Source organism: Hypanus sabinus, chromosome 4 (genome assembly GCF_030144855.1).
Source record: "Hypanus sabinus isolate sHypSab1 chromosome 4, sHypSab1.hap1, whole genome shotgun sequence".
Lineage (NCBI taxonomy): Eukaryota > Metazoa > Chordata > Chondrichthyes > Myliobatiformes > Dasyatidae > Hypanus > Hypanus sabinus.
The window spans coordinates 44,551,282-44,575,829 of record NC_082709.1 but is presented as its reverse complement, the minus strand read 5'-3'; the positions used below and the strand labels follow the sequence as shown (position 1 = coordinate 44,575,829).

Here is a 24,548-nt window from a genome sequence, read left to right as displayed (position 1 = left end):
TTTCCTGGTCAGCGCCTCCATATTCCTTAAAATCCAGGATTCCATTTCTCTTTCTAGTCTTTCACTCTAACAGGAACATGCAGACCTTGAGCTTTCACTATCTCACCTTTAAATGTCACCCACTTGCCTGTTGTCTCTTTATCTGCAAACAGCCTACTGAAATCAACCATTGCAAGCCTGTCTCATACCATCAAAATTTACCATGCCCCAATTTCAAAAATGTAATCCATTATGTATTCTGTATTGTGTCATTCCTTCAATAAAAATATATTTTAAAAAAACAAAGAGCACCATGGTCACTGGTCTCAAAGTGGTCCCTCACTATCTGTCACCTCTGCATGTATGTCAAGAAATACAACTTGGAAAAAAACTTTATTTATTTACTTGGCTTATTTTGGGTAGTGATTTGTGAATTCTTCGAGAGTAAATTTCTGTAATCCAAATGGCTGTAGCTCTGGGGTTGTCAGTATTGGAGAGAAGAGGTAGTAAGGTGGGGATATAAATTGACATTCTGTGGGTTTAGCAAAAATAGTTAAATTCAAAAAAATTATTAGATATTTAGTGCATATGATCCAAAGTAATTCTAAATATTACAAATAATTTCAATTCATCTTCAATAATTTATTACCTGCACATTTTCTCTGATATCTGCAGCTTCTCGTAATGGATGGCCTGCAACTTTGAATGTATCATCAATAATTTTAATCCCAGTAGTCCTTAACATGGTGTATTTTATTGTGTTCTTCCCTTTTCTAACTGAATGACCACGTCTGTGAGCCTTTCCTCCACCTCGCCGATCAGTGATTGCAACATGAACAAAAAGTGTAGCAAGTTCAATTTCTTCCCCAGTGAATGTGTATAGAGGAACATGTCGATATCCAGACTGCAGACACTCAAATGGGATAGAGTACTGGCCAATAAATTCATCCCCAATGTAGTCATCGTCTAAAGCAACAAATCGAACCATTGCAAGCTCAGGAAGATTAATTTCAAACTCCAAGCTTTCATCAAACATAGGGTTCTCTCCATTTTGATGGATTGTCCTGGTTCTCATTTCTGCACAATCCACAGGAATTCCATGAATTTCCACAAAAACATATGGATCTACGACATCTCCTTTTGTACCAGAACCTTTAGGCTTTGGAAAGTTCTGACCGCTGATTATTTTTATATGTAGAACCTGAGGTGAGACTCCTGGAAAAACTCCCTCAGTGTTGGCACTGAAATAGGACAGCTCATCCCGCATGATCGCAGGGCGTAAAACGTAACCACAGCAACCGTTCTGACGAAACCAGCCAACATTAAGATCCAACATTGGGCCTGGGATCTGGCAGTTGATGGCCACCAACTGACAGCCACAATTCCAGAATTCTTGTGGATTCAAATTGCTTGATTCTATACCCAAGAGAGAAGGAAATACACGTGACAGGAATCTTTTATTGTAGTTCACAAAGTCTCCTGGTAATTCATTTGCCAATATCCTTGCGTCAGATTCAATGAAGTTGCACATTTCCCAATATTTCTGGTTCCTCATTGAATACTGAAAATCTGTGAACCGCACAGTCTGACACAGGGTGACCAGATCGGAGAGTTCCTTACACAATCGAATTGTACGCTTAGCAACAAAAAATGTATCAGTCAACCTTCTGGAAACTAGTGCTTCTTCATCTTCATCTGTCACGTTACCTTCTGATAAATCATTGTTTAGTGCTAGCTTTTTTCCCTTCAAGATAATTTTTCCCTTCAGGTCTTCTGGTGCAGGGAGGTAGCTGTCTGCTAAATCTGGGGGCTCCGTATATAATTTTTCTCCAAAGGTCTTTTTCATTTTCTGAGCCATCACTTTTTGTTGTTCTACTGTGCAGTGATTTCGCAAAGATACAATCAAAGGGTACTCAGAAGTTAAAAACGCATATTTATTAATCACTTCAATTACATTACAGAAGGGGATTGGTGAGGTCACATTGTTGCGTTTACTGACAACTGGCTCATTATTTGGACCATTATACACATCAAGCTCAATACTTCTACAGCCCAATTTCAAGGCCTTAACATATCCATGCACATCAGATGGACCTTTAATATTGCTTTCTTTCAGATAGGTGTTGTAAGATGCATTGATATAATAATGGGACAATGGCTGAGTCATATCCTGACAGACTTTATTGTGTTCTGGATCAAATATGCTGCACTCTGCTGATAACAGATATCGAGTAAAACCATCAATACTAAGGTAACCCTGCAGCTGACCTTGTTGCGAGGGTTCGTATCTCTTTATAATATCGAGACACATTTCCTTTGTGGCGTGTATCATTCCTTGTTCAGTTTCTAAAAATAACATTAGATCTTTGGCATCTAGGTATTCTTTATTCCTGGATATTTGAACAAGTAAGAAATATACTTCAGGCCTAGTGCACAAATCACTGTAGACATCGGAAAACTCCTCCTTTGTTACCCTTGTAGTTAGCTTTTCTTTACGTTTCTGTACCTCTCTAAATTTAATTCTGATTCTGGCCTCCTTCAAACCTGGATTGAGATTCTTTATCAGTTTCACTGCAGTGTCTTCTAACATAATTCCATTGCCATCTACATCAGCCTCATCAAACACAGAATGGAGCCACTTAGTCCTTGGTGTATTCTGGTCATTTTCGATCAAATACAGAGCGTCCTTACCATGTAAAGCAATATACCGTAAGCCTGTCACCCAGATGTTAGCGACATCTGCAGAACTTGCTACGAGATCCAATGACTCATAATTATCCCCATATATTAATGAGAAGGAACAGTCTTCACAAATCTGATCCACAACCGCACAACTTCTGAAAGTCTCTGTGTTTTTTCCAACTCTAACTTCTTTAAACAAAGAAACATCAAGTTTAGCCTTATCAGGTTCCTTTTTGGATGGTTCCCAACGCAAAGCCAGAAGGTCAAGATCTAAAGTGAAGAAGCGACTGTAGATGCGAGTATTTGAACGCACTTTCTTCAGCTCACAGCCAGCCTGCATGAAGCTAATGCAGTCAGTGGCACTGCTAATTTTTCTTTCGGAAGGCATACTACTGAATGAAACAGTTTTCTTCTGCTCGTGTCTCTGTCTTGTGGAATCCTGTAGAACAAGTACAAAACAAATAATATAAGAACGATCATCACATTTCTATATTACTGAACTATGGGCTATTATTTTTGTTTTCCGTTCTTTTTCTTCTCCGTTGGCCATGGAGTATTTGATATTCGCTGCCCAAGATAAAAGTTTTAAAAATTAGCACCTTCAGTAGTGCAGTACAAACTCTGTTTATCAACCTGGATTTTCAATTTTCAGATGACAAAATATCTATCAGTGGCCCCAGGTGTAGATCAGGACTTCTAGACTCCAAGGCATATGAAGGAAAGGAGTGTAATTCGCTGATCTCTATTGATTTCACCTACTTGAGTTCATGGGGATTATTAAATCACTGACAGGTGCTGGCATCCAGGTTTCCCATGATAATATCCCCACCCCCATGTTTAAGTATATTTTATATGCTAATTGATTATTTGAATAAGCTTAAATTTTAGACGTCCCAAAGAGTTCTTGTTGTCCAAAAAGGAGCCCATCCATTTGTTCTGCACAGCAGCAACTGAGTGTGCTTTTGATACAAATGAGGATGATCCCTGTGTTTTCTGATTAGTCTTGCAAGTGGAATCTTGTCAAAGGCCTTCTAAAATCCACACAAATTCCATCAAAAGCACTACCCTTGTCAATCTCCCTATTAACTTCTCAAACAAAACCAGCCGAGCCTTTAACAAATCCATTATGATCATACTTGAATAATTTCAATCTAAAGATGGTTAGTACTAACACTCAGAATCTTCCATTATTAAAATTTGACTGACTAATCTATAGATACTCACTTTATTCCCTTCCACCTTTATTGGCAATTGTACCATGCAGTGGATTTCGGTTAATTAGGCCATCAGTTAATCGGAGCAGCCACTTATTTGAGGCAACAAATAAAGAACAAAAGCTAATTCAGAATATAGCCAGGATCCCCTTCATTTATTTGGGGCACTATGCCACTTAATTGGGACAAGAGACAGTTGCCAAACAATTTCTACTAGTGTCAGTCACATGCACTTGTGTAGCTGTTAGACACTACATCGCGCTTTGAGCAAACAGTTTTTAAATTACATCAGCTACATGTGCTTGTGTTCAAAAAGCAGTGATTTTTGTCACTTATAGTTGGCAAGAAATAAGTAGTAACACAATTCAGAACCGTTTTGTTCACTGTGGTTTCAAGCACTTAGGCTTGGAGATGCTAGAAATGACCAGGAGTGAAAATGAAACAATTTCACTACTTCAGCAAGTTAGGAAATATGGAGAATTCAAATGAATCCACAATTATCATGAATGTTACAATGAAAATGAAGATTCGGAGGATGCAGTCATCCAAATCATTGTATGAAGGCAGTCCATTATTTGCACTGTTCATTTACAGTCAAAAGAACAGAACAGTGTACACTGGATGAATTCCTCCATTGATAATTCTTAAGAACTAATGAACAGTTTTAGAGTACTGTAGTAGAATTGGTACTGTTCTAATTTGTTCTGGAATTAATTTAAATACCTAATTTCTTACTCAGTTAAATGGTAGTTTTAAAAAATATACCTTTTAACTATTTCCAGGAAACTTCAGCTAATTGGGACCACACCTGAATCTGGCCAAAATATACTGGTTCCAATGTGCCCCAATTAACCAAAATCCACTGTATTTACATTCCTACATGAACCACAGCCTGTATCTGGAAAGGATTCGAAGATTACTTCCAGAACCTCCATTGCATCCTTTTTTGCATCCCCCATATGTCAGAGTATCCAGCATTTTCTCCTTTTGTTTTAGGAGTAGTTGGGTATAGGCCATCCCTGGGTAATGAATCTTTACAGAATCTTTACATCTTTACAGAAGTTCAATTTGGTCCATGAGTTGAATAAAACACAAAAAACATTTAACATGAGAAACCACACCTCTACAGTATTGCAAAAAAGCATGTAAGAATGATAAGAAATATCAATTACTAAAAGTGGAAGGAAAGAAGAAACACATTTTGCTGTGGAAACATCTTCCAGACTTTTGAAATCAATAGTTATGTAAACTATTTCATGAGTCAGAATTTCTAGAAGTCAGGCCATAAGCCGGTCATTCAAAGTACATTTAATATCAAAGTGTGTATATATATAGAGTATAAAATCTTGAGATTTGTTTTCTTGCAGCCTGCCACAAAACGAAGAAGCACAAAGAACCCGTTCAAAATAAAACCTACACAAGACCACCAAACACCCAACGTGCAAAGAGAGAACAAATCATGCAAAACATAACAAGTAAATAGATAACATTAACTGGAGATCCCCAAAAGTGTAGCACACGCTACAAGCCACAGCTACAGAGTTAGTTCACTGCTGAAGCACCCCAATCAAATTGTGTAAATAGTTAAAAAAAAGTAAACCAAAAAAAAAACACAAGGAACATGAACTGCTGAGTCCCTGAAGTTCCCAAAGTGAGCAATGGAGCTGACCATGAGTTCATATTCCGTCATTAGGAATCAACACAGAATCTCATCCATCCCAAATCCCAAAGAGATTGCAGACATGCCAGATCATTCAGTTGGACAATAAATACATTCTTAAAAGGGAAATTACAGGCTGCAAATGATTGCAGTTCAGAAGTATCCAGCAAGCTGTCTGCAAGGTGTCACAGTTGATCACCAGTGCCATCTTGCCACCTATGCTGACCTGCATTTTTTGTGAACAACATTGACAAACCAGTATTTGTTACCAATGCATTCAAATTCACTGCATGTGATATCTGGTAAAACTAATACAATAGGACTAGCAAACTGTTCCCTGCTGGAAATTAGTAAATAACTCGGGTGCTTACAGATGTCCAATTGTTTTTTGTGATTTTTATATCTGCTGCCTGATTTATTGAACTCAGATTCAAGGGGTAGATTTCCCAGCTGTGAAATTTGTACAAATTTGTGCCCTTTTGGTGGACTCCAAGGAGTCCATCATCAGAATCCAGTCAGGAAAATGCAACTAAGAAATGGCCAACAAGATTTCTGTGTTGTGTGGGAATTCCGCACAAGGTCTGGTCCACTAAATCTCTACTGGAAGGTCAGAAACTTTCCATAAACTAAAGCATTTGTTTACATTACTACAAATTGATTGTGTCAGTCCAGATGACCCTGTGTGTTTGGATCACATCCATTTTCCTCTGTAATGATGTATTGCTGTATGGCAACCTGAAAGAGACCTAGCTTAAGTTTACTAGAGTTATATAGTTATATAGAGTTATAGAGTTATAGAGTTATAGAGTTAAGTTTATAAGACGCAGAACATAAATACAAGCCCCTATTATTCCAAGTACAGTTCTTCACTGCTGGACCAAATCAGATCACCTAGAAATTCCCACACTAAATGGAGGAATATCAGAAGTTAATATATTTTTTTCTCTACATTGCCAGTACAAGCTATATCCATAGAAGAAACTTAGCAGATAAAAAAGATAGTTTCATTCTTCCAGCCCTGATTTCATTGCAGTATTTTGAAAGAATTAATATGTAATATTCAGCAGAATACATTTGAATTACAATGCCTACAAAGAGTATTCACCACCATCCCCCCAGAAATTTTCATTGTTTATTGTTTTACAACATTGAATCACAGTGGATTTAATTTGGCTTTTTTTGACCCTGATCACCGAAAAAGACATTTTCATGTCAAAGTGAAAACAGATCTCTACAAGGTGATCTAAACTAATTACAAATATAAAACACAAAATAATTGATTGCCTAAGTATTCACTCCTTTAATATGACCCAGCAAGTCATCACCGGTGCAGCCAATTGGTTTTAGAAGTCACATAGTTAGTTAAATAGAGATCATCTGTGTGCAGTCAAGGTGTTCCAATTGATTGCAGTAAAAATACCCTTGTATCTGGAAGGTCCAGCTGCAGGTGAGTCAGTATCCCAGCAAAAACTGTACCATGAAGTCAAAAGAACACTCCAAACATCTCTGCGAAAAGGTTATTGAAAAGCACAGGTCAGGAGAGAGATACAAGAAAATTTCCAAGTCACTGAACATCACTTGGAATAAATCAATCTATCATCACTAATGACTGTCCTCAAAAACTGAGTGACTGTACAAGAAGGGGATGAGTGAGGGAGGTCACCAAGATACCTATGACAGCTATGGAGGAGTTACAGGCTTCTTTGGTTGAGATGGGAGAAACTGTGCTTCCAGCTGTTGCCTGGGTGCTTTAGGCTCAGCTTTATGGCAGAGTGGCAAAGAGAAAGCCACTGTTAGAAAAAAAACTCACATGAAATCTTGGCTGAGTATGCCAGAAGTCATGTGGAAGACACTGAAGTCAAATGGAAGAAAGGTCTATTGTCTGATGAAATCAAAATTGAGGTTTTTGCCCATCAGACTAAATGCTATGTTTGGTGTAAGCAAAATACAGGGAAATTCTGGAGGAAATCCTGATGCAGTCTGTGAGAGAACTGTGACTTTGGAAAAGATTTGTTTTCCAGCAAGACAATGACCCCAAGCATAAAGCCGAAGCTACATAGGAATGGTTTAAAAACAAAAACGTTAATGCACTGGAGTGGCCAAGTCAGAGTCCAGACCTCAATCCAATTGAGAATTTATAGCCAGACTTGACAGGGCTGCTCACTCACGATCCCTATGCAAGCTGATAGAGCTTGAGCAGTTTTGTAAAGAAGAATGAGGAAAAATTGTAATGTCCAAATGTGCAAAGCTAATAGAGACCTACCCACACAGACTCAAGGCTGTAATTGCTGCCAAAAGTGCATCTACTAAATACTTTGCCTCAAACTTCCACCCTGCCCTTACATTCACTTTGTCTATTTATGACACTCCCTCTCCTTTTTTGATCGGTCACCATCTCTGGAAACAAAATGTCTACCAATATCTTTTATAAACCTACCAATTCCCACAACTATTTTGGCTACACCTTTTCCCATCCTTTCTCCTCTAAAACTGCTCTTCACTTTTTTCATTTCCTTCAACTCCATTTATCTGTTCCCAGTATAAAATGTTCCTTTCCAGGACATCAGAGATATCCTCTTACTTTAAAGAACAGTGTTTGCCTTTGATGCTGCTTTCACCCACACCTCCTCCATCCATTACCCGGACAGCCGGGGTCACCCCATCTACCTGCTGCCTTAACAGGGATAGAGTTCCTCTTGTCCTCACCTACCATCCTATGAGTCTCCATGTTCAACAGATCATACTGATCATACAGTCCGCCAGCTTCAATAGGATTCTACCAGCAAACACATTTGACCTTTCCCCTACTCTCCACTTTCAACAGGGATTGCTTCCTCCATAATTCCCTTGTCCATTCATCCCTCCCCACTGAACATCCTCCTGGCACATACCCCAGCATGCAACAGAAATGCTACACCAGCCCATTTACTTTCTCCCTTACCGCCATTCAGGGCCCCAAACAATCATTCCAGGTGAGGTACACTTCACCTACAAATCTATTGGGTTATCTACTGTATCCGGTGCTCCTGATCCAGCCTCCTCTACATTGGTGAAACCCAATGTAAATTGGTGGATTGCTTTCTCCAGCACCTCAGTTTTAACAGCCAGGAACGGAATTTCCAAGTGGCCAACAACTTTAATTCCTATCCTCACTCCCATTCCAACATGTTGGTCCATAGCCTCCTCTTTTGCCATGATGAGGCCACTCTCACATTCTACCTGAGTATCCTTGAAAAAGATGGCATGAACAACAATTTTTTCTTCCAGTAAAAATTTCCCTCACTATTCCCTCTTCTTCTATTCCCCACTCTGGCCTCAGCTGCTTTTCACCTCCCCTGGTGCCCCTCCTTTTCCCTTTCCCCCATGGTCCATTCTCCTCTTCTCTCAGGTTCCTTCTTCTCCAACCCTTTGTTTCTGACTCACTTAGCTTCACCTTATCACCTTCTAGCTATCTTTCTTTCCCTCACAACAACATACACAAAATGCTGGGGAAATTCAGAAGGCCAGGCAGCATCTATGGAAAAAAGTATAGTCTTGACATTTTGTGCCGAGACCCTTCATCAGGACTGAAGAAAAAAAAATGAGGAGTCAGAGGAAGAAGGTGGGGAGGGAGGAAGAGGAAGAAACACATGGTGATAGGTGAAACCAGAAGGGTGACGTAGGGGTGAAGTAAAGAGCTGGGAAGTTGATTGGTAAAAGAGATGCAGGGCTGGAGAAGGGGGAATCTGATAGGTGAGGACAGAGGCCTTTGAAGAAAGAAAATGTGGAGGAGCACCAGAGGGAGGTGATGGGCAGGTAAGGAGTTAAGGTGATAGAGGGAAATGGGAACTGTTGAAGAGGATGGGGGAATCCATTCCAGAAGTTCAAGAAATCGATGTTCATGGCATCAGCTTGAAGGCAAACCAGATGAAATAAGGTGTTGCTCCTCCAACCTCAGTGTGGCCTCATCATGGCAGCAGAGGAGGTCACGGACAGACTTAGGAACATAAGAATAGAAACAGGAGTAGGCCATCTGGCCTGTTGAATCTGTTCCACCATTCAATAAGATCATGGCTGATATGGCCATGGACTTGACTCCACCTACCTGCCTTTCCCCATAACCCTTAATTCCCCTACTATGCGAAAATTTATCCAACCTTGTCTTAAATATATTTACTGAGGTAGTCTTCACTTCTTTATGTCAGAATGGGAATGGAAAGTTGAATTAAAATGGGTGGCCACTGGGAGATCCTGCTTTTTCTGGCAGATGGAGGGTAGGTGCTTGGCATAGGTCTCACCGATATACAGGAGGCCACATTGGGAGCACTGGATACAGCAGATGACCTTACAGGTGAAGTACCGTATCACCTGGAAGGACTTTTTGGGGCCAAGAATTGTACTGAGGGAGGAGGTGTAAGGGCAAGTGTAGCACTTCCACGGGTAAGTGCCAGGAGGGAGATCAGTGGGGAGGGACAAATGGACAAGTGAGTTGCGCAGGTGCAATCTCCATGGAAAGTGGGGAGGGGGGGGTACAGTTGTACTTGGTGTTGGGATCCCGTCAGAGATTGCCGTAACTATGGAGAATTACGTGTTGGATGATGTGGAGACATGCGTGAAATGGAAGAGATGCAGTTGACAGCGTCATTGATGGTGGAAGAAAGAAAGCCCCTTTCTTTGAAGAAAAAGGACATCTCCTTAGTTCTGGAATGAAAAGTCTCATCCTGAGAGTAGATGTGGTGCAGATGGAGAAATTGAGAGAAGTGAAATGGCAGTTTTACAAGTTACAGGGTGAGAAGAGGTATAGTCCAGGTAGCTGTGAGAGTCGGTCGGTTCATAATAGACATCAGTAGATAAGCTTTCTCCAGAGATAGACAGAGATCAAGAAAAGGGAAGTAGGTGTTGGAATTGGGTCAGGTAAATTTGAGGGCATGGTGGAAGTTGGAGGCAATGTGATGAAGTCGACAAACTCCACATAGGTGCAGGAAGCAGCACCAACGCAGTTATCGATGTAGCTTAGGAAAAGTTGGGGAGTCATACCAGTGTAGATTTGGAACACAGTCTGTTCCATGTAGCTAACTAAAAAAAGCAAGCACAGCTGGGACCCATGCAGTGTAATTTCCTGCACCCACACAGAGCTCATCGACTTCATCAATTTTGCCTCCAACTTCCACCCAGCCCTCAAATTTACCTGATCTATTTCTGACACCTCCCTCCCCTACCTCTATTCACTCTGTCTCTATCTTGTCCTCATCTACCACCTCACTAGCCTCTACAGCCAGCACATAATTCTCTGCAACTTCTGCCATCTCTAATGGGATCCCACCACAAAGCACATCTTTCCTTCACCTTCCCCCCTACCTTCTGTGTTTTGCAGGGATCACTCTGTACATGAGTCCCTTGTCCATTCATCCCTTTCCACTGATCCCCATCCTGGCACCTATCCTTGCAAGCAGAACAAGAGCTACAACTGCCCTACACCTCCTCCCTCACCACCATTCAGGGCCCTAACCAGTCCTTCCATTTCACTTGTGAATCTGTTGAGGTTACCTACTGTATCTGGTGCTGCCAGTATCTGGCCTCCTGTATGTCGGTGAAACCCACAAAGATTGGGAGACCGTTTTGCTGAGCACCTACGCTCCATCTGCCAGTAAAATCAGGATCTCCCAGTGGCCATTCATTTTAATTCCACTCCCCATTCCGATTCTGACATGTCAGTCTATGGCATCCTCTACTGTTGTATCGAGGCCACACTCATGAGCAACACCTTATATTCCATCTGGGTAGCCTCCAAACTTTTGGCAGCAATATCTATTTCTCGAACTTTTGGCAATGCCCGCCCCCCCCTTCACCATTCCCCATTCCCTTTTCCCTCTCCCCTTATCTCCTTACCTCCCTCTCGCAATCCTCCCCCTTTTTCTTTCTTCCATATCTTTTTGTCATCTCCTATCAGATTCTCCTTTCTCCAGCCCTTTATCTTTCACCAATCAACTTCCCAGCTCTTTAACTTTAACCCTCCCTCCCTCTCCCAGTTTCACCTATCACCTTGTGTTTCTTCCTCCCCTCCACCCACCTTATCCTGAATCCTCATGTTTTTCTCCGGTCCCGAGGAAGGGTCTCAGCCTGAAACATCAACTGTACTCTTTTTCCATAGATGCTGCCTGGCCTGCTGAGTTCCTCCAGCATTTTGCGTATGTGTTGCTTGGATTTCCAGCATCTGAAGATTTTCTCTTATTTGTGATTGGGCTTCTTCCCCTCACCCACCTTTTATGTTATCTTCTTGCTTCCTTTCTAGTCCTGAAGAAGGGTCTTGCCCTGAAACTCAACTGTTTATTCATTTCCATAGATGCTGCCTGACCTGCTGAGTTCCTCCAGCATTTTGTGTGTTGCTTGGATTTCCTGCATCTGCAGAGTCTCTTACTTTTCTTAATTTTTCTCATTTTTTTTTTACCTAGTTATTATCTGTTTCACAAGAACTTAACAAATAAGAACAGGAGAGAAATCAACCAGTTCCTCAAGCCTGCTCCATTTAATAAGACCATGGTTTATCCAAACATGGCCTGAACATCACCTTTTGCAGTCTTTCCTCTTCCCACTTTACTCACTTGAAGTTCAAATGTCTGTCAATCTGGCAAGTTCCTCACTACCAAACGCATGGCATTTTCTGTATCATCTGCACCCCTCAATCATGCCACTTGCATTTAAATCTAAATCACTGAAATGCATCACTAAAGTGAAAAAACATGTACTGAGTTCAACATTGCCCTACTGGAAACAGACTTCCAGTCACAATAATTCCTTTGACAACTATCCTCTGCTCCTCATCACAAAGTCAATTTTGGATCTAAATTACCACTTATCACTTGATCCCATGACTAATCTGTCATGTGGGACATTTCATCAAAGATGTCAGAAACCACTTCCTTTCAAAAATTCATGCTCACAGTTCTTGATTAATCTGTGACTTTCAATAGTGATTAATGCAATGCCACAGTATAGCATTTTTTTTCAATAATTTTCTTACCATTGGAGACTAGCTGACAGGCCTATAATTATCTGTTCTCTCCCTTTCACTCTTTTTAAACAGGCTGCTACATTAACACATCTCTGTTCTCCACTTCTATGCCCATAATCAGAGAGACCCAAAAATTGATGATCAGAGAATTACTTGCATCTTTTATCAACTTTAATCCAAATGTTTCTAGCCTGGGGTCCACAGACCTCTGGCATAAATATGATTGGAACCCCCTAATTTAATTGTATCCTAATGATTTATGTCCTTTCAAAATGGTAAAATCTGAATACTCATCTTTCAGTAGGTTTATCTAATCTGATATTTTACATTTCTTCTTAACCCCAGCATCATCACTCTGCATGAAGACTAATGCAAAATCACTCATTAAGAACCAAACTCATCTGCTGGTACACACTGGCTAACCTTTCTTTCCCTCATAGACTTGAATGATTCCCTTCCTCGGTTTGTTATTGGATAAGATTGCTATGTTTTCCTACCTTTTCTAATGTAATGTTTACTTTTATCCAGTGCACCCTGTATTCTGTTTATTTTTCTTTAACAGTGAGCTTTTGGTGTAAGCTTCCTTTTTCCCTTATTTTATTGAGTATGGTGCTTAACAAATATGGGGCTCAACATCTGAATCCAACGGGTGCCATTTCTCGGAAATCTAATTATCCCTTTTAGTTCATCCAAATGAGGCTGAAGCTCAAGTTGCACCCCAGCATTTACACCACAAAATACGTTTAAGAGCACTGTCTCACTACAAAACAATTAATCAGTAGTGTTATAATTTTATTTGTAAAGTAGTTTGATGCATTTGTAGATTCTTCAATACAATTAAAATAAACCACTAAAAACCCGACAGTGATGCTATTTAAAGAACACTGTATGAAGCCCAGACTCTAACTCACAAATTCTCAGTTGATTAGATAGCAATTAACAAGGAAGATGTAAAGTTAGTCTCATAGTTTCAGCATAATAACAGTTAAGAAATGTTAATGAATATCAACATTCTGAAAACAAATCTCATGGTTCAAACCTGGATATTGGCCAATATGCAGACACAAAATGCACAGAGGAATTTAGCTTTCTTCAAATGCCTAAGTGCCTTTATTTTTTTAATTTGGCAAAATAACATGATTATTATCATAATTTCAAGGTTAAATCATCCTATCCACCAAATATAAAAATCAACTTGAAGAAATAAATTACCACAAGCACACAATGAAAATTAACTGTGCACTTCGAATAAATTCTAGTTTCACCCTACAATAGTGGATTTATTCATCTTGTAAATAAAACACCATTTAAAACTGTGTAAATATCAGTGGCAGCAAACTTTTGAAGAAAACTTTTGAGGAGCATGATCTTTGCAGTGTATTTCCTGCTGTCTAGCTTTCAAGTTTAACCTTAGTAACAAGGTATTGTGTGTTGCATACAAATGGACTCGTCTAGAGAAGATGCAGGAAACAATTATTTGAAATCCAAAATATGTTCGAAGTTAAAATTAATTATGAAGAATGTTGTTCAAAATGAAACTAAACATGGGAACTATAAAACAAATAACTTTATCTGTCACTGTGATTTACATCTTTTGATTTTTTCCAATTACTGCTTTAAATGATGCTTTGGCTTGTTAAAATGATAAAGGAAATAAGAGAAAGTAGGAAAGGAACAGCATAATGTTTTAGAAGAATATTACTGAGTCAAAATTGTTAAATGTGAGGTGAACCTTGAGGAGACATCAATTTGTAGAGAGTGATCACCATGTCACAGTGATATTAGTTCATGTGGATCTTTGCTCATATCAGGAAGGATATTAAAAAGAAGGTTAATCCTGAGTGAGAATGAGGCAACTGATTGATACAAAGAAGACATTAAAAATAAAAACAGAGCTGGAAATAATCAACAGCAGGCAGCATACGAAATACAGAAACTGTGTTAACATTTCGGGTCAAAGATATTTCAACAGAACTGGAATAATTACAGAGAGAGGGGAGGTTGGAGATAACAAAGAGAATATCTGTGATTGTGTGTAAACAATTGTTGTACTGGTGACATGCTGCTTTGGTGCTGTCTAGATAATAGATAAACAAAAGCAGTCAGAAGAAGGAAAGAACATGAAGAGCCATAAGATGTGGAACCCAATAGCTGTTGGAAATTTAAAACAGAAAGGATGTTGGAAATGCCCAGCAGACCAGACATCTGTGGAGAGAGAAAACTGAGTTAATGTTGCAAGTGGATGATCTTGTATCAGACACAAACTAGTTAATCTGAAATTGTTAAATCCAATATGTGCTTTTGGAGCCGCAAGTTGTCTTGACAGAAGATGAGGCAAAGTTCATTGAGTTAGGATGAAATGGAGACGATATGGCTTCCTATTCGGAAAAAGGCTCTCTTGAGGGGGAAAAAAGTCTCTTTGAAAAATGAAAAAAAATCAAAAATTCTGGAAGTATTCAGCCAGACAGGCAGCATATTGAGAAACAAGAACTAACAATGCAGGTTAATGGCCTATTATCAGAAATGTTGAATTTGAAATAAGACAAGTTTTAAATTAGAAAGAAAGCAATAAGAAAAGTGTAAAACAAAAGGGAACATCTCAAGTTTGGAGACAATATGGAAAAAGTTGTATTCTGCTGATGTTCCTATTTGTTCCTCTTACCTTACTTATTGTTGTTGGTTCTGCTACCTTCATGATTTTATTAAGTCTCGTTATCGCTCAATCAGATTTCCCATTTCTTCCATTCTATCTTTCACCACTTACTTTGCAAATTAAAACTTGTTTTATTGATAGTTTTTCCCAATTCTGACTCAATGATATTGATCAGAAATGTTAATTCAGCTTCTCTTTTCACAGATGCGTTTGACCTGTTGAGTGTTTCTACCACTTATTTTTATTCCAGATGTCTAGCATCTACAGCATCTTGTTCGTGAAGCACAGCCTTGCTTAATGAATGATGGAACAACAAACCCAAAAAGCAAAGGAATAAACTCAATGGTGAGTAGGTTGTTAGAAATGATGTTCAATGATAAAATCATAGTCATTTACATGTTTGGATTAATAAAAGAAAGATAACATGGATTAATTCAGAAAAATCATATTTACTTAATTTCTGAGAAATCACAAGAGTAGGCTGATGAGGAACATGCTTTGGTGTAGCTTGACTTTCAAAATCATTTTTTAAAAGTTCCACATTATAGGCTAGTTAACAAAGACGAAGGACAACGGAATGAAAAGGGCAGCAGCAACATGGATTCAAAATTTAATTTGGAAGAAGAAATAAAAAGTGAATAAAATGCTCCTTATTAATTTGCTGAACTAGTAAATCAGAGCTGCTGTATGAGTTTAAATTCCTCTATCATAGCTGTGTAATTTGAAATAAAACAGTCAATAATGATGACAACAAATTACCAGTTTTTTAAGAACTCATTGATTCACAAATGCTTTTAAGAGGAGGAAGTTTGCCAATATTACCTAGTCTGGTCTGTGCCTGATGCCAGGTTATTCAAGGTTTTTGATTCTTCGATGCTGTCTGAAAGGACAGCCCAGCCACTTAATTCAAGTACAGTAAAGACTGGAAAACAATGATGCCTAGATTGTTAAAAAGAACCCATTCTAAAAATTCCCTGGTAAACTGTTGCATTTTGTAAAAATAGATAACAAGTCTTTAAGAGCATGGTAGAATAAGCATTGTCCCATGGATAAGGAACCAGTTGATTGAAGAAGCTGGAATTTTATTCGAAGAATTGAAAGCCAATTTAATATAGATGTAGATCATCATAAAGTGTCTAGACAAAATTAAGAGAAATAAACTATTCCTATTAACATAAAAATATAGTCATTTGCAAAAGGGTTGGGGCAACTTTTGAGGGGGGGAGAACTTCCTTATGCAGAAATGGCATGGCATGTGCATAATCATCTTGTTGTTTCCAACAAGGAGCCAAGCTTAGAGGTTTAGCTGTTTCATATGGATACACAGGAAATTGGAGCAGCAAATGGTCCTTAGGCCTCTTAAAACTGCTTCACCAATCAACGAGACCATGGTTGATCTTCTACCTCAACAGCATTTTACTCTGAATCCTAATTTCCTTTAATTTCTCTATCATCTAGAAACCTATCCAACCTTAGATATAATATTATCTTCAGTTGCTCTTCTAATCTATGATGAGTCACTTTTCCTTTTGTCTTTCTGCATTAAAGAAATGTAAATCTATTTCATTTTCCAAAAGATCATCCTCTACACCGGCTAATTTTATTGGTTTAATTGAAGTATATGTTAATATCCCCATGATAACTGTAACAGTCTTGTTTTGAAATCTTTATTTTATCATGTGATTGTTTTTGATACTGTTATGTCCGCAGCCCCCTCCTTTGTGAGAATCGCAAGAGCACTAGTTGAGGGGGGGGGGGTCAGTAGACCCAGGAAGTGGGAGAGAGAGAGACGTGCCAAATACAGCATTCCACCGTGATGCAAAAATAAGGCGACATTGACTATTGTCTCATGGAGACCACGTGTAAGCCCTCGGGCAAAGTGGGCTGGTTGAGAGAGAGATTGCATCATCCCAACCTGATCGGAGACCCCGTGAGGAAGTATAAAGGAGGGTCTGGGGAGAACAACCCCTGGAGACGCACCAGAAGACACACGAGCGATCCCGCAGTAGCGGGAAGCCATTTTGAAGGAAGCCACGTGCGTTAGATTCCAGGCCTGGGGTCTGTGGCTGGAATCACGGAAAACCACTTTTAGCTAACAACAGCCCGCTCCCCTGATTCAACGGATTTGCTTCATAAAGACCCGGGCAAGTTTTTCTTTTCTCACCAATCTCTCTCTCTCTCTCCAACAAGTGAAAACTCAGCGCCTCCCCCCCCCCCTTGTATAATACATGTATTAACTTGTATAGTTTACTTCATCAACAATTTTCCTTTGGGGTTCAAACATCCTCCTCAGAATTGTTGTCAAATACAACGGAAAAAGCATAACTTTTCAAATCTGCTCTAAATTCAATTATGAAGATCAATTATGAACATTATACATGTTCGAATGCTGTTCATAGACTTCAGTTCAGTATTCAACTCAATCATCCCTTAGAAGCTGATTGGAAAGCTGACCCTACTGGGCCTGAACACCTCCCCCTGCAACTGGTTACTAGACTTCTTGACTGGGACACCTCAGTCAGTTCAGATCGGAGGCAGCATCTCCAACACCATCACACTGAGCACGGGGGCCCCCCAGGGCTGTGTGCTCAGGCCACTGCTGCTCACTCTGCTGACCCATGACTGTGCTGCAACAGACAGCTCGAACCACATCATCAAGTTCGCCAATGACACAACCGTGGTGGATCTCATCAGCAAGAACGACGAGTCAGCATACAGAGAGGAGGTGCAGTAGCTAACATACTGGTGCAGAGCCAACAACCTGTCTTTGAATGTGAACAAAACAACAGAGATGGTTAAAAACACAAAATGCTGGCAGAACTCAGCAGGCCAGACAGCATCTATGGGAGGAGGTAGTGACAACGTTTCGGGCCGAGAGATAGTTGTTGACTTCAGGAGGGCACAGAGTGACCACTCCCCGTCGAATATCGACGGCTCCTCAGTAGAGGTCGTTAAAAGCACCAAATTTCTTGATGTTTGGCTGGCGGAGAATCTCACCTGGTCCCTCAACAGCAGCTCCATAGCAAAGAAAGCCCAGCAGCCTCTCTAATTTCTGCGAAGTCTGAGGAAAGTCCATCTCCCACCCCCCATCCTCATCACATTCTACATTTTCTACTATTCTACTATACACATTCTACTATTGAGAGCATCCTGAGTAGCTGCATCATTGCCTGGTTCGGAAATTGCACCATCTCGGATCGCAAGACTCTGAAGCAGATAGTGAGGTCAGCTGAGAAGATCATCGGGGTCTCTCTTCCCACCATTACGGACATTTACACTACACGCTGCATCCGCAAAGCAAACAGCATTATGAAGTATCCCACATACCCCTCATTCAAACTCTTCTCCCTCCTACCATCTGGGAAAAGGCACCAAAGCATTCAGGCTCATACGACCAGACTATGTAACAGTTTCTTCTCCCAAGCCATTAGACTCCACAATACCCAGAGCCTGCACTGACACCAACTTACTGCCCTCTACTGTGCCTATTGTCTTGCTTATTAGTTATTGTAATGCCTGCACTGTTTTGTGCACTTTATGCAGTCCTGGGTAGGTCTGTAGTCTAGTGTAGTTTTTTTCTGTGTTGTTTTTACATAGTTCAGTGTAGTTTTTGTATTGTTCTATGTAACACCATTGTCCAGAAAAACATTGTCTCATTTTTACTGTGTACTGTACCAGCAGTTATGGTCGTAATGACAATAAAAACTGACTTGACTTGATAAGCATATGATATCATTCTTTGTAACTGTACATATGATGAAATTACTCATTTTTCTGAGGAGTAACTTTGGAAACTCTTGGCTTTAATATTGACTATTAATACATTCCAGGGAAACTGATGTATTTATCTACCAAAACACACTGTAATTTCTATGGTTCTCAAACCCTATAGATATCATCAAATACAAAAATCTTCCAGCACAAGCAGTTGGGCCTAAGGGCCCATTCTATTCTGTGCAACTCTATAATTTGCAGCTTCAATGAATGGCTTCAGAATCTGTGAATTTAAGAACTGGGAAGTTGATTGGTGAAAGAGATACAGGGCTGAAGAAGGGGGACTCTGACAGGAGACAACAGAAGGCCTTTAAAGAGAGAAAAGGTGGGAGGAACACCAAAGGGAGGTAATGGGCAGACAAGGAGGTAAGATAAGAGGAGGAAAAGGGATAGGAAATGGTGAAGGAGAGGGTAGAGAGAAGGGGTGGGCATTACCAAAGTTTGCCGAAGGGTCTCGGCCCGAAAAGTCGATCGTACTTTTTTCCACAGATCCTGCCTGGCCTCCTGAGTTCCTCCAGCATTTTGTGTGTGTTGCTTAGATTTCCAGCATCTGCAGACTTCTCTTGTTTGTAATAAATAAACATAATTGTTTATTGAATGTAGTCCATAAAATAATGGAGCTCCACAAATACTGTAAATATTCAATATATGATGACGTTGATTATATTATTAGTAGAACTGTCAAGACATCAACCCTGGTGCCCTTGTAGCTAATTGGGAGTTTTTAAAAATCACCCTAATACAAATAGTTTTCCTTAATTTTCCTTAATTACATTATAAGATGTATGCCTTCATCCTTTTAATAAATAGCATTATTGGCTGGATAAGCAATCAATTAACATGGCAATGCACCTAGGCTGACAAGCTAAAAGGCAATAACCTCAGATACATTGATGTACAATATGATATTTTGAGACAACCGTAAAGGTAAGTATCAGCTACTTCAACATTGTAATTCTCCAATTAGTCTATTATAACATAGAGAACATATAGTGCATTTTCTTGTTTTTTAAATTTTTTTTTTGGTTTCTACAGCGAACAAACACAAAAATAATTACTTTGTTCTTCAAGTCAAAGTCAGCATCACCATGCTCTCCAAATTGCTTTAGGATCAATGCAGACTGTGCCTGCAGAAATTGGAGTTGAGCTTTAAGGATGTGGTTTTGGGGTACTTTCAGGCATATGATAAATAAGTCAAAGTCAGCTTGGTTTCCTTAAGGGACAAATGACAAATCTGTTAGAATTCTTTGAGGAAATAATAAGCAGGATAGTAAAAGTAGAATCGGTGGATGTTGCACACTTGGATTTTCAGAATGCCTTTGACAAGCTACCGCACAAGATAAGTGCCTATGGTATTACAGGAAAGATAGTAGCATGGATAGAGCATTGGCTGATTGGCAGGGGGGCAAAGAGTGGGAATAAAGGGAGCCTATCCTGATTGACTGCTTGTGACTAGTGATGTTCAGCAGGGGTCGGTGTTGGGACTGATCCTTTGTCTGTCAATGATTTGGATGACAGAATTGATGAATTTGAATTGAATTGGTTTTATTTCTTACATCCTTCAGATACATGAGTAAAAATCTTTGCTACATCTCCATCTCAATGTGCAATGTGTAATCATTGTAAATTATAATAAATAGAACAGTCAATGTAACATAGAGTACACTGTGAGTTACACAGTGCGAGTTAATCAGTCTGATGGGCCGCTGGATGAAGCTGTCCCGGAGCCTGTTGGTCCTGGATTTTATGCTGTGGTACAGTTTCCTGGATGGAGCAGCTGGAATAGATTGTGGTTGGGGTGACTTGAGTCCCCAGTGATCCTACAGGCCCTTTTTACGCACCTGTCCTTCTACCTGATATCCTGAATCATGGGAAGTTCACAACTACAGATGTGCTGGGCTGTCCACACCACTCTCTGCAGAGTCCTGTGATTAAGGGAGGTATAGTTTCCATACGAGTCAGGATGCTCTCAATTGTGCCCCTGTAGGAAGTTCTTAAGATTTGGGGGCCCATACCAAACTTCCTCAACCATTTGAGGCCAAAGAGGCGCTGCTGTGCCTTTTTCACCACACAGCTGGTGTGCACAGACAACGTGAAATCCTCGGTGATGAGGATGCCGAAGAACTTAAAGCTGTTTACCCTCACAACCCCAGATTCATTGATGTCAATATGGGTTAGTCCATCTCCAAACCTCCTGTTGTCCACAACCGGCTCCTTTGTTTTTGCGACATTGAGGGAGAGGTCGTTTTCTTGACACCACTGTGTCAGAGAGATGACTTCTTACCTGTAGGCCATCTAATTATTGTTTGAGATAAGGCCTTGTAATGTAGTGTCATTGGAAAATATAGTTAGCAGATTAGAGCTGTGGGTGGCAACACAGTCATGGGTATACAGGGAGTAAAGGAGGAGATCAAACAGGAAGTCCAGGATCCAGCTGCACAAGGCAGGGTCAAGGCTGAGGTCTCTGAGCTTCTTGTTGAGGCTGGATGGAACTGTGGTGTTGAATGCTGAACTGTAGTCAAGAACTGCATTCTCAAATAAACATATTTCTTCTCCAGATGTGTAAGCATGGTATGTAAGCAGTGGCTATCGCGTCAACTGTCGATCAGTTGTGTCGGCAGGCAAATTGCAGGGGGTCCAGTTTGGGTGATAGCAAGCTGCAGAGGTAATCCTTGACCAGCCTCTCAAAGCATTTGCATATTATTGAGGTGAGTGTGACAGGATGCCAGTCATTCAAGTATGTTACCTTGGTCTTTCTTTGGTATAGAGACAATGGTGGATAATTTGAAGCAGGAGGGCACTCTACACTGGGAGAGGGAGAGAATGAAAATGTCAGTAAACACACCTGCCAGTTGTGCTGAACAAATCCTGAGTACTTGCCCTGGGATGCCGTCTGGTCTTGCAGCCTTGCGACTGTCCACTCGTTGGAAACCTCAGCGTCAGAGATGACCAGGTTGCAGTTTGTAGCAGTAGCTTTCCTTGGAGGCTAGAGTTAGCGACATCACACTGAGCATAAGAGCAATTGAGCTCATCTGGGAGAGAGGCCACGATGCTGGTGGCACCACAACGTTTGGCTTTGAAGTCTGTGATGGTATGCAGTCCTCGCCACAAGTCATGTGTGCTATTTGTCATGTGTGCTATTTGTTATGAATCTTTACTCAATCTTGTCCTTGTATTGTTGATTTGCAGCCTTGATAGCTTTGTGCAGATCATAGCTGCTTTTCTTGATCTCTAGCTGATCGCGAGTGATGTAAGCTTGATGTCGCACTGTAAGTGCTGCTCACATAAATTTCTATATTCTATGGTGTACAACAAGCAGCATTCTGACTGGTAGCATCACAACCAGGTATGCAAGCTCCAATGCACAGAATCATAACAGACTGCTGAGGGTCGTAGTTCCATCATGGGCATAACCCGCCATTGCCAGAGGACAACTTTAAAAGACAGTGTCTCAAGAAGATGACATTTATCACCGAGAATCCTCACCATGTGGGACATGCTCTCTTCTTGTTACTTCTGAATGGTCCATCACCCTGTGAACGGTACCTTTCATTTTGCACTTATTTATTTTCTATGTATAGTGATGTTCATGTCTTGCACTATATTGCTGCTACAAAATAACAAATTTCATGTGATTCTGAGCCCAACTGAAGGTATGGTGATTGGGTCATCACTTTGGGTCAACTTGAAGCTTGTTTGGTAGAGAGTTGGGTAGTTTATGATACCAGGAGAAATGTGTCTGACACTTTTAGAACTATTCAGCTTGGATCTTCAACAGCTGGTTCTTTTGTGAGTGAACAGTGCCAGTTATGATTCAGACAAATATGACTGCAAATCACTGCAGAAACAGATTGTGTACATGACAGAGCCATACTCATGAACAGAGCAGGGGTCAAGGAACTCTTGCCTCAATATTTCCATTCCTCCTTATTAACTCATCAGAAAACTGCACAAAATTAATTTCTGTTGCATTTCTTTTGTTTTCATGTATAACACTTTTCTGGGGACATTTTGCAGATGAATTCCTATGCTCGTCTATGCTAAATACTTAGGAACTGATGGGTCTCATTGCCCATATACTAATCCACAGCTACCGTACAGCATCCAAGGTATTTTCCAATTAATGCACTAATTTACACATTTCCCATACTTCCATGAAAAAGATAAAAATATGAAATTAACTTGTAAGATTACTGACTCCCCTTACATATCACTTGTTACATTACCACTTAGCTTAACTTCTTTCCATAAAATCAGGAGATAAATTTGCTGAAATGGTGAAATACACTTACAGAGAAACAATTTAGCCATCTTTGTTCACTCAGTATTTATGAAAGCAGAACAATTATAACCGTCTCTTTGGTGCCCACCTATTATCCAGAAACACCCACACAACAGTTCAAAGAGTGTATTTTACTCCTCCACATGAGTTAAACTGAAATACACGTAACAGTTGAAATTTTTTTCGTTCTTTAGGTGCTTCTCATTATAATTCACATCTACGAATGGGTATCAACCTACAGATTCATGAACAACTGAGCTGGTGCAATAAGGTGCAACACTTAGAGGTACATTGTAGCTCAATTATTAATGATAAAAATTATAACAAGATTGATGCATATACTACCATTATAACAATTTAGCCTGTTAGGAATAGCACACAAAATATTGGAGGAACTCAGTGGACCCAGGTGTGAGAGGGATGGTAGTTAGATGAGCGAGGGCTAGTAAGAATGATACAAGATGCTAGGAGGTGATTAGTAGAAGTGACAAAGGGCTGAAGCAGATGGAACCTGATAGGAAAGGACAGTGACCATGGAATAAAGGAAAGGAGGTGGGGAGGGGAACAGAAGGTAAAATGACTGGGTGATGGGCATATTGAGAGATCGGGGAGGAAAAACAAAAGGGATGAAATGTGTGGGGAGGTAGGAAGAAACACTACCAGAAGTTAGAAAAATCAATGTTCATGCACATGTGAATGATGATCTCATCTGGAAGAACTATTTAAGCCTGAATAGTGGTGAGCAAGGTGGTGTAGTACTGATCTACCACTTTGCACAGTTGCAGAGTTAAATGCTATTAAGGGGATCAGTGATAAGGGACAAGCAGACAAGGGAATCATAGTGAGAGTGATCCTGTGGATTCGGGTTTACTAAAGTAGCATGGAGGTAAGCCAGTTGTCTATATGATGGCTGGAGGGGCTACTGAAGCCCAACATTTGAGGGGAAGGGTAGAAAGATGGCAGATGGTTCAAAAAGAAAGCAAGAAAAACTAGCAGAAAATGGTGTAGTACAAGCAATTAGGCAGGAGGCAAAGAGTGGGCCTTTTTTGATTGGCTGTGGTGACTAGTGGTTTTCCACAAGGTTTAGTGTAGGGACTGCTTCTTTTCATGACATGAGTCAATGATTTAGATGTTGGAATTGATGGTTTTGTGGCCAAGTTTGCAGACAATACAAAGTTAGATGGAGGGGTAGGTAGTGTTGATGAAACAAGGAGTCTGCAGAAGGACTTGAACAGATTAGGAGAATTGACAAAGAAATGCCAGATGGAATATAGTGTAGAGAAGTGTATGGTCATGCATTTTGGGAAGGAATA

The 24,548-nt window shown here is 40.1% G+C and overlaps 1 protein-coding gene across 2 annotated transcripts in view; it reads right to left on the bottom strand.

Moving 5' to 3' along the window:
* Positions 1-24,548, bottom strand: part of LOC132392704 (inactive phospholipase C-like protein 1) — a 296,868-nt gene that overhangs the window by 95,776 nt on the left and 176,544 nt on the right. For both annotated transcript variants that reach the window (XM_059966960.1, XM_059966959.1), the window contains exon 2: positions 629-3,100. In XM_059966960.1, coding sequence (XP_059822943.1) covers positions 629-3,100 — 2,472 coding nt within the window. The remainder of the gene's footprint in view (positions 1-628; positions 3,101-24,548) is intronic.